The sequence below is a fragment of the Carcharodon carcharias genome, chromosome 7 (genome assembly GCF_017639515.1).
Source record: "Carcharodon carcharias isolate sCarCar2 chromosome 7, sCarCar2.pri, whole genome shotgun sequence".
NCBI classification, from domain to species: domain Eukaryota; kingdom Metazoa; phylum Chordata; class Chondrichthyes; order Lamniformes; family Lamnidae; genus Carcharodon; species Carcharodon carcharias.
In genome coordinates, this window is record NC_054473.1 from 88,649,630 (window position 1) to 88,665,757 (window position 16,128).

Sequence of the window (16,128 nt, forward strand, 5' to 3'; positions counted from 1 at the left end):
AGTGTGAGCTTTATTTGCACACTCACTCGGTGACGGTGAGTGAGTTTTTATTAACAGACTTGCTTAGTGATGGTGAATGTGAGTTTTTATTTACACGCTGACTTGATGCTAGTGAGTGTGAGTTTTATTAACACACTGATTTGTTGATGGTGAATGTGAGTTCCATTTACACACTGATTCAGTAATGGTGAGTCAGTTTTATTTACACGCTGACTCAGTGATGGTGAGGTGAGTTTTATTGACACACTGACTAGGGGATGGTGAGTGTGAGTTTTTACACACTCACTCAGTGACAGTGAGTGTGTGTTTTCTTTACACACTGATTTGGTGATGCTGAGTGTGAGTTTTATTTACACACTCACTCGGTGATGATGAGTGTGAGTTTTATTTATATGCTGACTCATGGACGGTGAGTGTGTGTTTTATTTGCACGCTGGCTCGGGATGGTGAGTGTGAGTTTTATTAACACGCCGACTCATGGATGGTAAGCGTGAGATTTATTTACACACTTTCTTGGCGATTTGTTTTTCAGGTGCAGAAGTTGTCTTCAGACCAAGTGGGCCTGCTCCTGGAGTGTCTCTGAGCACCGGTGTGTCTCAAACAGAGCGGACTATGAGAGTGCATTGGCAAGTGGTATGCCTCAGGTAAGGTCATGACAGTGTTAATCTCGCAGTGTCTGTGAAGTCACTGTTCCTCATTAGAATCCTTACATTGATGGCATAAAGTACCAATCTGCTTCCTAACACTGATTTTGTTCTAACTCAGTTGTGGAGATAATGAGAGGCTGCTGTGTATGTTATTCCAGATGTGGAGTGGACTACAGGTTGCTGTTTGGGTTTTGAAATGCAATCATTACTAAGTGTCCTCCCTGGCTTGCCATAGTCAGGTGACCTCTGCCATGAGGAAATGTTTGGTGGCAGCCATGATACAAACAGTTCAATAAAGACATTACACTAGAAAGTCTGTAGTCTTTGAGCTTGTTACATGGCATCAGGAGTGGAGCTGAGATTGAGCTTTGAAAAGCTGAAAGAGACGCCACAGCTCCTGAAAGAGGAGCACCAAAATGTTGAAAGCTGCTAAAAGCTGCTTAAAAAAAACAGACAAGAAAAATCTCACACAAGCTGAAGGCTGCAAGTAAAACACTGGGTGAAAGAAAAATGGCTGTAAATTTTCTACTCCCAGCTCTTGTCAAAATGAAAGGAGATATGTGGCAGAACTGGCGATTTTTCTACTTGCAATGGCAAACTACAAGATTGCAACAGATTTAATTAACAATCTAGAGCCAAAATGAGTAGCAACACTTTTAACACTGCTGGGGAGAGACTGCTACAAATTGTTTCCCTCCCTAAATCTGTCCGAAGAATGGAAAAATAGACTACAGAAATTTTGAAAGCCTTGAAGGCATGCTTTGAATCCCAAGTGAATTTAACTTATGAATGTTCAACATTAGAGCCCAAGGTGAAAGAGAGTCCAATGATCAGTACGTGACTTCAGTAGCATAGCTCACAGAATCATGTGAATTCAGGCAACTAAAAGATGTCTTAGACATAAAAGCTCCAACAGTGAGAGCAAGTCTGCTGAGAGAGGAGAAACTTACTCTCAAGAAAGGAATAGATGTGTGTAGAAATGCAGAAGCAGTAAAACATCAGCTAGAGCACATGTATGGCAGAGCAGAGCAGGAGATCCTGGAGGAGTACAAAGATGTGTTTACAGGGTGGGGATGTCTACCTGGAGAATATCATCTCAAAGTAGATGAGAGTGTAAGACCAATTCAGCAGCTACCAAGAAGAGTTCCAGCTGCCCTCAAGTCAAACCTGGAATACAAGAAAAAAGAGCTGGACAAGGAGGGAGTAATCGAGAAGGTGACAATTCCTACAGACTGGATTAGCAGCGTGGTAGCAGTGAAACAGCCTGGAAAGCTGCAAGCATGCTTAGACCCAAAGGATCAAAATAAAATGCTGAAGAGATCTCACTACCCTATGCCAACTGCCAACCATCAAAGGAGTTTTTCCACAACTTGCCAAGACAAAGATCTTTACTACCCTAGGCAAGTGAAGCTGGATGAAAGCTGTAGCTTTCTACATCATCCTGGATGCCGTTCAGGAGATACAGATGGTTGCTATGCTGTTTGACATTTCCACAGCTCCAGATTATCAATGCAGACAGCACGAGATAGTCAGTGATCTTCCCGGAGTGGGATCCATAGTGGATGATCTACTGGTCTATGGATGTGGAGCCACAATGGAAGAAGCCAGAGCTGACCAAAATCAGAATTTAATACGACTGCCAGACAGCTCACCAGATGAACCTGAAACTGAACAAGGAAAGATTGCAACTGAGGATGCCTGAAGTCAAGAACATAGGTCATGTGCTGACAGCAAAAGGTCTTCATCTGGATCCTGACAAGGTGAAAGCTGTAGCAGAGACGCAGCAACCAACAGATGTGAAAGCAGTGTAACGATTTGTTGGACTCATGAACTATTTAGCAAAATCTTTGCCCACTTTGAGTGTGAACCATTACACCAGCTCACTGCCAAAGAGAGGCAGGGGTATTGTGGCACAGGACAAGAAACAGTGTTCACTAAAACCAAACAACTGGTGACAACAACTCCAGTGCTGCAGTATTATGAAGTCAAAGATGGAGCCATGTTGCAGTGGGACACCAGCGAGAAGGGCCTGATGCAGCAAGGACAACCAGTCGCATTTGCTTCTGGGGCAGTAACGCTAACAGAACGACACTACGCTCAGATTGAGAAAGAGGGCCTGGCTATTTTTGTTGCTTGTGAGCATTTTTGTCAATACCTGCTTGGGAGAGACAAGGTAACAGCGGAGCCCAAGATCATATTGGGCATACCGAGATGAATTCACAGCCCAGGATGGCATCTTGTACAAAGGAAACAGCCATCAGCAGCAGCAGAATTGTACTCAAACACAATCTGTAACCTCATGGCCTGGCATATCCCCCACTCTACCATTACCATCAAGCCAGGGGATCAACCCTGTTTCAATGAAGGGTGCAGGAAGACATGCCAGGAGCAGCACCAGGCAAACCTAAAAATGAGGTGTCAGCCTGGTGAAGCTACAACACAGGACTAGATGCATGCCAAACAGCATGGGGAGAGTTTTTAGCTCAGCAGGGGGGAAAGTGCCCGATCCGATAAAGTATAAAATGATGCACGATGATGTCAGGCGAGCATCCCAATGTCATTGCGCACTCGTGCGATATTTCGGTCGGTGAGTACGCGCTGGAGTCGGCAGTGTGCCAGTCGACAAATAAAAAGGCCTGTTAAGGCCATTAAAAAGTTAATTGAGAGTAATTTTTCGCTGCCTGTCCAACCTTACGGTTGGCGGGCAGGTGAAAAGGCCAAGTGGCCTTTGCATTTTTTGTGAAATATCATTCACAGGCAGGATGAGGTCCCCAACAGCAAATAAAAATAAAATCAACATTTTAAAATGTAATTCATAACATGTCACATGAGGGGACATGCTTTATAACATTTAAAAAATCTTTATGTGTTATTTTGAACAATGTCCATCTCCCTGAGGCACAAATCTGCACCCGCACGCATGTACTCGCCCCCCTCCTCACCCTGCCCCCCCACCCTCACGGTCAGCGCTGCTGCTTGCATTTCATGCTGGGCGGGCATTAATTGGTGAGCCAGCGTGAAGTTGCGGTCCGGCCCCCATTGCGGGCAGCACTTGGCTTCCCGATCGCACCCATCCACCCCCACCAAGCCCGCCCAACAAGGGAAACATCCTCCCCCAGAAGCAGCAAGTGATAGACAGAGCTAATCGAACCCACGACCAATGGATCAGATCTAAGCTCTGCAGTCCTGCTACCAGTCGTGAATGGTGGTGGACAATTAAACAACTCACTGGAGGAGGAGGCTCCACAAGTATCCCCATCCTCAATGATGGGGGAGCCGAGCACATCAATGCGTTTGCTACAATCTTCAGCCAGAAGTGCCGATTGGATGATTCATCTCGGCCTCCTCCGGAGGTCCCAGCATCGTAGATACCAGTCTTCAGACAATTCGATTCACTCCACTTGATATCAAGAAACGGCTGAAGGCACTGGATACTGCAAAGGCTATGGGCCCTGACAATATTCCAGCAATAGTACTGAAGACTTGTGCTCCAGGAATTGCTGCGCCCCTAGCCAAGCTGTTTCAGTACAGCTACAACACTGGCATCTACCTCGCTATGTGGAAAATTGCCCAGGTATGTCCTGTACACACAAAGAAGACAAGTCCAACGCGACCAATTACTACCCCATCAGTCTACTCTTCATCATCAGTAAAGTGATGGAAGGGGTCATCAACAGTACTATCAAGTGGAACATGCTTAGCAATAACCTGCTCACTGATGCCCAGTTTGGGCTCCACCAGGGCCACTCAGCTCCTGACCTCATTACAGTCTTGGTTCAAACATGGACAAAAGAGCTGAACTCCCGAGGTGAGGTGAGAGTGACTGCCCTTGACATCAAGGCAGCATTTGACTGAGTGTGGCATCAAGGAGCCTCAGCAAAACTGGAATCAATGGGAATCTGGGAGCCATACAATGATCAGGAGCAGGAACCCTGGCTGACTTCCCTTCTTTCTCTAACCCAGTGCTCACTGGACAGTGATCAGGAGCAGGAACCGTGGCTGAATTCCCCCCTCTCTCGAAACCAGGGCTCACTGGACAGTGATCAGGGGCAGGAACCCTGGCTAATTGCCCTCTCGCTAATCCACATATCACTGGACAGTGATCAGGAGCAGGAACCCTGGCTGATTTCCCCTCTGTCTAATCCAGGGATCAATGGACAAAGATCAGGAGCAGGAACACTGGATGATTTCCCCTCTCTCTAACCCAGGGGTCACTGGACAGTGATCAGGAGCAGAATCCCTGGCTGACTTCACCTCTCTCTCTAACCCAGGGATCACTGGACAGTGAGCAGGAGCAGGAACACTGGCTGATTTCCCCTCTCTCTAACCCAAGGATCACAAGACAGTGATCAGGAGCAGGAACACTGGCTGACTTCCTGTCTCTCTCTAACCCACTGGACAGTGATCAAGAGCAGGATCCCTGACTGATTTCCTCTCTCTCTAACCCAGGACTCAGTGGACAGTGATCAGGAGCAGGAACCCTGGCTGATTTCCCATCTCTCTAACTGAGGGATCTCTGGACAGTGATCAGGAGCAGGAACCCTGGCTGATTTCCCATCTCTCTAACTGAGGGATCTCTGGACAGTGATCAGGAGCAGGATCACTGGCTGATTTCTACTCCTGCAAACCCAGAGTCACTGGACAGTGATCAGGAACAGTAACCCTGTCTGAATTCCCCTCTCCCTCTAACCCAGGGCTCACTGGACAGTGATCAGGAGCAGGAACCCTGGCTGATTTCCCCCCTCTCTAAACCAGAGCTCACTGGACCGTGATCAGGAGCAGTAACCCTGACTGATTTCCGTTCTCTCTAGCCCAGGGCTCACTGGTAAGTGATCAGGATAAGAACCCTGGCTGATTTCACTCTCTCTCTAATCCAGGGCTCACTGGTAAGTGATCAGGAGCCGGTACCCTGGCTGACTTCCCCTCTCTCTCTAACACATAGCTCACTGGACAGTGATCAGGAGCAGGAACACTGGCTGACTTCCCCTCTCTCTAACCCAGGGCTCACTGGACAGTGATCAGGAGCAGGAACACTGGCTGACTTCCCCTCTCTCTAACACAGGGATCACTGGACAATGATCAAGAGCAGGAATCCTGGCTGATTTCACTCTCTCTCTAACCCAGGGCTCACTGGACAGTGATTAGGAGCAGGAACACTGGCTGATTTCCCCTTTCTCTCTAAACCAGGACTCACTGGATAGTGATCAGGTGCAGAGACCCTGGCTGACTTCCCCACTCTCACTAGCCCAGGGCTCACTGGATAGTGATCAGGAACAGGAACCCTGCCTGAATTCCCCTCTTTCTTTAACCCAGGGCTCAGTTGACATTGATCAGGAGCAGGAAACAAGGCTGGTTTCCGCTCTCTCTAAACCAGGGATCACTGGACAGTGATCAGGCGCAGGATCACTGGCTAATTTCTGCTCCACCACACCAGAGCTCACTGGACAGTGATCAGGAACAGGAACACTGGCTGACTTCCCCTCTCTCTAACACAGGGATCACTGGACTGTGATCAACAGCAGGAACCCTGGCTGATTTCACTCTCTCTCTAATCCAGGGATCACTGGACAGTGATTAGAAGCAGGAACACTGGCTGATTTCCCCTTTCTCTTACCCAGGGCTCACTGGTCAGTGATCAGGAGCAGCAACCCTGACTGATTCTCCTTCTCTCTAACCCAGGGCTCACTGGTAAGTGATCAGGCGCAGGATCACTGGCTAATTTCTGCTCCACCACACCCAGAGCTCACTGGACAGTGATCAGGAACAGGAACCCTGTCTGAATTACCCTCTCCCTCTAACCCAGGGCTCACTGGACAGTGATCAACAGCAGGTACCCTGGCTGACTTTCTGTCACTTTCTCTAATCCAGGCCTCACTGTACAATGATGAGGAGCAGGTACCCTGGCTGTATTCTCCCCTCTCTAAACCAGGTCTCACTGGACAGTGATCAGGAGAAGGAACACTGGCTGACTTCCCCTCTCTCTAACCCAGGGACCACTGGACAGTGATCAGGAGCAGGAACCCTGGCTGATTTCACTCTCTCTCTAACCCAGGGATCACTGGACAGTGATCAGGAGCAGGAACCCTGGCTGATTTCACTCTCTCTCTAACCCAGGGATCACTGGACAGTGGTCAGGAGAAGTAACACTGGCTGACTTCCCCTCTCTCTCTAACCCAGGGACCACTGGACAGTGATCAGGAGCAGGACGCGGGCTGATTTCCCATCTCTCTAACCGAGGGATTACTGGACAGTGGTCAGGAGCAGGAACCCTGGCTTGTTTTCTCTCTCTCTAACCCAGGGATCACTGGAAACTGATCAGGAGCTGGATCACTCGCTGGTTTCCCCTCTCCGAAACCCAGGACTTACTGGACAGTGATGAGGAGCAGGAAACCTGACTGACTTCCCCTCTCTCTCTAATCCAGGGCTCACTGGACAGTGATCAGGAGCAGGATCACTGGCTGATTTTTGCTCCTCCAAACCCAGAGCTCACTGGACAGTGATCAGGAACAGGAACCCTATCTGAATTACCCTCCCTCTCTAACCCAGGGCACACTGGACAGTGATCAGCAGCAGGTACCCTGGCTGACTACCTCTCGCTTTCCCTAACCCAGTCCTCACTGTACAGTGATGAGGAGCAGGAACACTGGCTGTATTCCCCCCTCTCTAAATCAGGGCTCACTGGACAGTGATCAGGAGCAGGAACCCAGGCTGATTTCCCCTCCCTCTCTAACCCAGGGCTCACTGGATAGTGATCAGGAACAGGAACCCTGGCTGATATCCTCTCTCTCTAATCCAGAGATCACTGGAGAGTAATCAGGAGCAGGAACACTGGTTGACTTCCCCTCTCTCTAAAAAAGGGTTCACTGGACAGTGATCAGGAGCAGGAACCCTGGTTGACTTCTCCTCTTTCTCTTAGCCAGGGATCACTGGACAGTGATCAGATGCAGGAACCCTGGCTGATTTCACTCTCTCTCTAATCCAGGGATCACTGACAGTGATCAGGAGCAGGAACCCTGGCTGATTTCACTCTCTCTCTAATCCAGGGATCACTGGACAGTGATCAGGATCAGGAACCCTGGCTGATTTCACTCTCTCCCTAATCCAGGGATCACTGGACAGTGATCAGGATCAGGAACCCTGGCTGATTTCACTCTCTCTCTAACCCAGGTCTCACTGGACAATGATCAGGAGCAGGAACCCTGGCTGATTTCCTGTTTCTCACTAACCCAGGGCTCACTGGACACTGATCAGGATCAGGAACCCTGTCCGAATTACCCTCTCCCTCTAACCCAGGGCTCACTGGACAGTGATCAGGAACAGGAACCCTGTCCGAATTATCCTCTCCCTCTAACCCAGGTCTCACTGGACAGTGATCAACAGCAGGTACCCTGGCTGACTTTCTGTCGCTTTCTCTAATCCAGGTCTCACTGGACAGTGATGAGGAGCAGGTACCCTGGCTGAATTCCCCTCTCTCTCTAAACCAGGGCTCACTGGTAAGTGATCAGGAGCCGGTATCCCGGCTGACTTCCCCTCTCTCGCTAACCCATAGCTCACTGGACAGTGATCAGGAGCAGGAACACTGGCTGACTTCCCCTCTCTCTAACCCAGGGACCACTGGACAGTGATCAGGAGCAGGAACCCTGGCTGATTTCACTCTCTCTCTAATCCAGTGATCACTGGACAGTGATCAGGAGAAGTAACTCTGGCTGACTTCCCCCCTCTCTCTAACCCAGGGACCACTGGACAGTGATCAGGAGCAGGACGCGGGCTGATTTCCCATCTCTCTAACCGAGGGATTACTGGACAGTGGTCAGGAGCAGGAACCCTGGCTTGTTTTCTCTCTCTCTAACCCAGGGATCACTGGAAACTGATCAGGAGCTGGATCACTCGCTGGTTTCCCCTCTCCGAAACCCAGGACTCACTGGACAGTGATGAGGAGCAGGTACCCTGGCTGAATTCCCCTCTCTCTCTAAACCAGGGCTCACTGGTAAGTGATCAGGAGCCGGTATCCCGGCTGACTTCCCCTCTCTCGCTAACCCATAGCTCACTGGACAGTGATCAGGAGCAGGAACACTGGCTGACTTCCCCTCTCTCTAACCCAGGGACCACTGGACAGTGATCAGGAGCAGGAACCCTGGCTGATTTCACTCTCTCTCTAATCCAGTGATCACTGGACAGTGATCAGGAGAAGTAACTCTGGCTGACTTCCCCCCTCTCTCTAACCCAGGGACCACTGGACAGTGATCAGGAGCAGGAATGCGGGCTGATTTCCCATCTCTCTAACCCAGGGACCACTGGACAGTGATCAGGAGCAGGAACCCTGGCTGATTTCACTCTCTCTCTAATCCAGTGATCACTGGACAGTGATCAGGAGAAGTAACTCTGGCTGACTTCCCCCCTCTCTCTAACCCAGGGACCACTGGACAGTGATCAGGAGCAGGATGCGGGCTGATTTCCCATCTCTCTAACCGAGGGATTACTGGACAGTGGTCAGGAGCAGGAACCCTGGCTTGTTTCCTCTCTCTCTAACCCAGGGATCACTGGAAACTGATCAGGAGCTGGATCACTGGCTGATTTCCCCTCTCCGAAACCCAGGGCTCACTGGACAGTGATCAGGAGCAGGATCACTGGCTGATTTTTGCTCCTCCAAACCCAGAGCTCACTGGACAGTGATCAGGAACAGGAACCCTGTCTGAATTCCCCTCTCCCTCTAACCCAGAGCTCACTGGACAGTGATAAGGAGCAGGAACCCTGGCTGATTTCCCCCCTCTCTAAACCAGAGCTCACTGGACAGTGATCAGGAGCAGTAACCCTGACTGATTTCCGCTCTCTCTAGCCCAGGGCTCACTGGACAGTGATCAAGAGCACGAATCCTGGCTGATTTCACTCTCCCTCTAATCCAGGGCTCACTGGACAGTGATCAAGAGCACGAATCCTGGCTGATTTCACTCTCTCTCTAATCCAGGGATCACTGGACAGTGATTAGAAGCAGGACCACTGGCTGATTTCCCCTTTCTCTCTAACCCAGGGCTCACTGGACAGTGATCAGGAGCAGGAACTCTGGCTGGTTTCCCCTCTCGCTAACCCAGGGCTCCTTGGACAGTGGTCAGGAGAAGTAACTCTGGCTGACTTCCCCTCTCTCTCTAACCCAGGGCTCACTGGACAGTGATCAGGAGAAGGAACACTGGCTGACTTCCCCTCTCTCTAACCCAGGGACCACTGGACAGTGATCAGGAGCAGGAACCCGGGCTGATTTCACTCTCTCTCTAATCCAGTGATCACTGGACAGTGATCAGGAGAAGTAACTCTGGCTGACTTCCCCCCTCTCTCTAACCCAGGGACCACTGGACAGTGATCAGGAGCAGGAATGCGGGCTGATTTCCCATCTCTCTAACCGAGGGATTACTGGACAGTGGTCAGGAGCAGGAACCCTGGCTTGTTTCCTCTCTCTCTAACCCAGGGATCACTGGAATCTGATCAGGAGCTGGATCACTGGCTGATTTCCCCTCTCCGAAACCCAGGGCTCACTGGACAGTGATCAGGAGCAGGATCACTGGCTGATTTTTGCTCCTCCAAACCCAGAGCTCACTGGACAGTGATCAGGAACAGGAACCCTGTCTGAATTCCCCTCTCCCTCTAACCCAGAGCTCACTGGACAGTGATAAGGAGCAGGAACCCTGGCTGATTTCCCCCCTCTCTAAACCAGAGCTCACTGGACAGTGATCAGGAGCAGTAACCCTGACTGATTTCCGCGCTCTCTAGCCCAGGGCTCACTGGACAGTGATCAAGAGCACGAATCCTGGCTGATTTCACTCTCCCTCTAATCCAGGGCTCACTGGACAGTGATCAAGAGCACGAATCCTGGCTGATTTCACTCTCTCTCTAATCCAGGGATCACTGGACAGTGATTAGAAGCAGGAACACTGGCTGATTTCCCCTTTCTCTCTAACCCAGGGCTCACTGGACAGTGATCAGGAGCAGGAACTCTGGCTGGTTTCCCCTCTCGCTAACCCAGGGCTCCTTGGACAGTGGTCAGGAGAAGTAACTCTGGCTGACTTCCCCTCTCTCTCTAACCCAGGGCTCACTGGACAGTGATCAGGAGAAGGAACACTGGCTGACTTCCCCTCTCTCTAACCCAGGGACCACTGGACAGTGATCAGGAGCAGGAACCCTGGCTGATTTCACTCTCTCTCTAATCCAGTGATCACTGGACAGTGATCAGGAGAAGTAACTCTGGCTGACTTCCCCCCTCTCTCTAACCCAGGGACCACTGGACAGTGATCAGGAGCAGGAATGCGGGCTGATTTCCCATCTCTCTAACCGAGGGATTACTGGACAGTGGTCAGGAGCAGGAACCCTGGCTTGTTTCCTCTCTCTCTAACCCAGGGATCACTGGAATCTGATCAGGAGCTGGATCACTGGCTGATTTCCCCTCTCCGAAACCCAGGGCTCACTGGACAGTGATCAGGAGCAGGATCACTGGCTGATTTTTGCTCCTCCAAACCCAGAGCTCACTGGACAGTGATCAGGAACAGGAACCCTGTCTGAATTCCCCTCTCCCTCTAACCCAGAGCTCACTGGACAGTGATAAGGAGCAGGAACCCTGGCTGATTTCCCCCCTCTCTAAACCAGAGCTCACTGGACAGTGATCAGGAGCAGTAACCCTGACTGATTTCACTCTCTCTCTAATCCAGTGATCACTGGACAGTGATCAGGAGAAGTAACTCTGGCTGACTTCCCCCCTCTCTCTAACCCAGGGACCACTGGACAGTGATCAGGAGCAGGATGCGGGCTGATTTCCCATCTCTCTAACCCAGGGACCACTGGACAGTGATCAGGAGCAGGAACCCTGGCTGATTTCACTCTCTCTCTAATCCAGTGATCACTGGACAGTGATCAGGAGAAGTAACTCTGGCTGACTTCCCCCCTCTCTCTAACCCAGGGACCACTGGACAGTGATCAGGAGCAGGATGCGGGCTGATTTCCCATCTCTCTAACCGAGGGATTACTGGACAGTGGTCAGGAGCAGGAACCCTGGCTTGTTTCCTCTCTCTCTAACCCAGGGATCACTGGAAACTGATCAGGAGCTGGATCACTGGCTGATTTCCCCTCTCCGAAACCCAGGGCTCACTGGACAGTGATCAGGAGCAGGATCACTGGCTGATTTTTGCTCCTCCAAACCCAGAGCTCACTGGACAGTGATCAGGAACAGGAACCCTGTCTGAATTCCCCTCTCCCTCTAACCCAGAGCTCACTGGACAGTGATAAGGAGCAGGAACCCTGGCTGATTTCCCCCCTCTCTAAACCAGAGCTCACTGGACAGTGATCAGGAGCAGTAACCCTGACTGATTTCCGCTCTCTCTAGCCCAGGGCTCACTGGACAGTGATCAAGAGCACGAATCCTGGCTGATTTCACTCTCCCTCTAATCCAGGGCTCACTGGACAGTGATCAAGAGCACGAATCCTGGCTGATTTCACTCTCTCTCTAATCCAGGGATCACTGGACAGTGATTAGAAGCAGGAACACTGGCTGATTTCCCCTTTCTCTCTAACCCAGGGCTCACTGGACAGTGATCAGGAGCAGGAACTCTGGCTGGTTTCCCCTCTCGCTAACCCAGGGCTCCTTGGACAGTGGTCAGGAGAAGTAACTCTGGCTGACTTCCCCTCTCTCTCTAACCCAGGGCTCACTGGACAGTGATCAGGAGAAGGAACACTGGCTGACTTCCCCTCTCTCTAACCCAGGGACCACTGGACAGTGATCAGGAGCAGGAACCCTGGCTGATTTCACTCTCTCTCTAATCCAGTGATCACTGGACAGTGATCAGGAGAAGTAACTCTGGCTGACTTCCCCCCTCTCTCTAACCCAGGGACCACTGGACAGTGATCAGGAGCAGGAATGCGGGCTGATTTCCCATCTCTCTAACCGAGGGATTACTGGACAGTGGTCAGGAGCAGGAACCCTGGCTTGTTTCCTCTCTCTCTAACCCAGGGATCACTGGAATCTGATCAGGAGCTGGATCACTGGCTGATTTCCCCTCTCCGAAACCCAGGGCTCACTGGACAGTGATCAGGAGCAGGATCACTGGCTGATTTTTGCTCCTCCAAACCCAGAGCTCACTGGACAGTGATCAGGAACAGGAACCCTGTCTGAATTCCCCTCTCCCTCTAACCCAGAGCTCACTGGACAGTGATAAGGAGCAGGAACCCTGGCTGATTTCCCCCCTCTCTAAACCAGAGCTCACTGGACAGTGATCAGGAGCAGTAACCCTGACTGATTTCCGCGCTCTCTAGCCCAGGGCTCACTGGACAGTGATCAAGAGCACGAATCCTGGCTGATTTCACTCTCTCTCTAATCCAGGGATCACTGGACAGTGATTAGAAGCAGGAACACTGGCTGATTTCCCCTTTCTCTCTAACCCAGGGCTCACTGGTCAGTGATCAGGAGCAGTAACCCTGTCTGATTCTCCTTCTCTCTAACCCATAGCTCACTGGTAAGTGATCAGGCGCAGGATCTCTGGCTAATTTCCTCCCTCTCTAACCCAGGGCTCCCTGGACAGTGATCAGGAGCAGGAACTCTGGCTGACTTCCCCTCTCTCTCTAACCCAGGGACCACTGGACAGTGATTAGGAGCAGGAACACTGGCTGATTTCCCCTTTCTCTCTAAACCAGGACTCACTGGATAGTGATCAGGTGCAGAGACCCTGGCTGACTTCCCCACTCTCACTAGCCCAGGGCTCACTGGATAGTGATCAGGAACAGGAACCCTGCCTGAATTCCCCTCTTTCTTTAACCCAGGGCTCAGTTGACATTGATCAGGAGCAGGAAACAAGGCTGGTTTCCGCTCTCTCTAAACCAGGGATCACTGGACAGTGATCAGGCGCAGGATCACTGGCTAATTTCTGCTCCACCACACCCAGAGCTCACTGGACAGTGATCAGGAACAGGAACCCTGTCTGAATTACCCTCTCCCTCTAACCCAGGGCTCACTGGACAGTGATCAACAGCAGGTACCCTGGCTGACTTTCTGTCGCTTTCTCTAATCCAGGCCTCACTGTACAATGATGAGGAGCAGGTACCCTGGCTGTATTCTCCTCTCTCTAACCCAGGGACCACTGGACAGTGATCAGGAGCAGGAACCCTGGCTGATTTCCCCCCTCTCTAACCCAGGACTCACTGGATAGTGATCAGGTGCAGAGACCCTGGCTGACTTCCCCACTCTCACTAGCCCAGGGCTCACTGGATAGTGATCAGGAACAGGAACCCTGCCTGAATTCCCCTCTTTCTTTAACCCAGGGCTCAGTTGACATTGATCAGGAGCAGGAAACAAGGCTGGTTTCCGCTCTCTCTAAACCAGGGATCACTGGACAGTGATCAGGAGAAGGAACACTGGCTGACTTCCCCTCTCTCTAACCCAGGGACCACTGGACAGTGATCAGGAGCAGGAACCCTGGCTGATTTCACTCTCTCTCTAACCCAGGGATCACTGGACAGTGGTCAGGAGAAGTAACTCTGGCTGACTTCCCCTCTCTCTCTAACCCAGGGACCACTGGACAGTGGTCAGGAGAAGTAACTCTGGCTGACTTCCCCTCTCTCTCTAACCCAGGGACCACTGGACAGTGATCAGGAACAGGAACCCTGTCTGAATTACCCTCTCTCTCTAACCCAGGGCACACTAGACAGTGATCAGCAGCAGGTACCCTGGCTGACTACCTCTCGCTTTCCATAACCCAGTCCTCACTGTACAGTGATGAGGAGCAGGAACACTGGCTGTATTCCCCCCTCTCTAAATCCGGGCTCACTGGAGAATGATCAGGAACAGAAACCCTGGCTGATATCCTCTCTCTCTAATCCAAGGATCACTGGAGAGTGATCAGGAGCAGGAACCCTGGCTGACATCTCTTCTTTCTATAACTCAGGGCTCACCGGACAGTGAACAGGATCAGGATCCCTGACTGATTTCCCCTCTCTCTAAACCAGGCATCACTGCAGAGTGAACAGAAGCAGGACACCTACTGATTTCCCCTCTCTCTAACCCAGGTCTCACTGGACAATGATCAGGAGCAGGATCCCTGGCTGATTTCCTGTTTCTCACTAACCCAGGGCTCACTGGACACTGATCAGGATCAGGAACCCTGACTGATTTCCCCTCTCGCTAACCCAGGGCTCACTGCACAGTGATCAGGAGCAGGAACCCTGAGTGACTTCCACTGTCCCTTTAACCCAGTGCTCACTGGACAGTGATCAGGAGCAGGAACCACGACTGATTTCCCCTCTCTCTAATACAGGGATCACTGGACAGTGATCAGGATCAGGTACCGTGGCTGATTTCCTCTCTCTCTCAAACCCAGGTGTCACTGGACATTGATTGGGAGCAGGAACCCAGGCTGATTTCCCCTGTCCCTCTAAGCCAGGGCTCACTGGTCAGTGAACAACAGCACGAACTCTGGCTGACCTCCCCTCTCTCTCTAACCCAGTGGTCAGTGGACAGTGATCAGGAGCAGGAACACTGGTTGATTTCCACTCTCTCTCTTACCCAGGGCTCAGTGGACAGTGATCAGGAGCAGGAACCCTGAGTGACTTCCACTCTCCCTTTAACCTAGTGCTCACTGGACAGTGATCTGCAGCAAGAACCCTGGCTGATTCCCCCTCTCTCTTTCCGTGGGTTCACTGGACAGTTATCAGGAGCAGGAACCCTCGCTGATTCCCCTCTCTGTCAAACTCAGGTCTCACTGGACAGTGATCAGGAGCAGGAACCCTGGCTGATTTCCCCTCTCTCTCTAAGCCAGGGCTCACTGGACAGTGAACAGCAGCATGAACCCTGGCTGCCTTCCCATTTCTCTCTTACCCAGTGGTCAGTGGACAGTGAAAAGGAGCAGGAACCCTGGTTCAATTCCCCTCTCTCTCATACCCAGGGCTCCCTGGACAGTGATCGGGAACAGGATCCCTGAGTGACTTCCACTCTCCCTTTAACCCAGTGCTCACCAGACGGTGATCAGGAGCAGGAACCTAGGATGATTTCCCCTCTCTCTAACCCAGGGATCACTGCACAGTGATCAGGAGCAGGAAAGCTGGCTGATTACCCCAATTGCTAACCTAGGGCTCACTGTACATTGATCAGGAGCCGGATCCCTGACTGATTTCCCCTCTCTCTAGCCCAGGGCTCACGGGACAATGATCAGGAGCAGGAACCCTGGCAGATTTCCCCTCTCCATTAAGCAGAGATCACTGGACAGTGATCTGGAGCAGGAACCCTGGCTGATTCCCCCTCTCTCTTTCCGTGGGTTCACTGGACAGTTATCAGGAGCAGGAACCCTAACTGATTTCCCCTCCCTCTAGCCCAGGGCTCACTGGACAGTGATCAGGAGCAGGAACGCTGGCTGATTACCCCTCTCACTAACCTAGGGCTCACTGGACATTGATCAGGAGCAGGATCCCTGAGTGACTTCCACTCTCCCTTTAAACCAGTGTTCACTGGACAGTG

The 16,128-nt window shown here is 51.4% G+C and overlaps 1 protein-coding gene across 1 annotated transcript in view; it reads left to right on the forward strand.

Annotated features, from left to right (window-relative positions):
- The window catches only part of plxnd1 (plexin D1), a 357,498-nt gene that overhangs the window by 90,079 nt on the left and 251,291 nt on the right, over nt 1-16,128 (forward strand). The window contains exon 8 of the mRNA XM_041191644.1: nt 533-644. Within this exon, the coding sequence (XP_041047578.1) occupies nt 533-644 (112 nt within the window). The remainder of the gene's footprint in view (nt 1-532; nt 645-16,128) is intronic.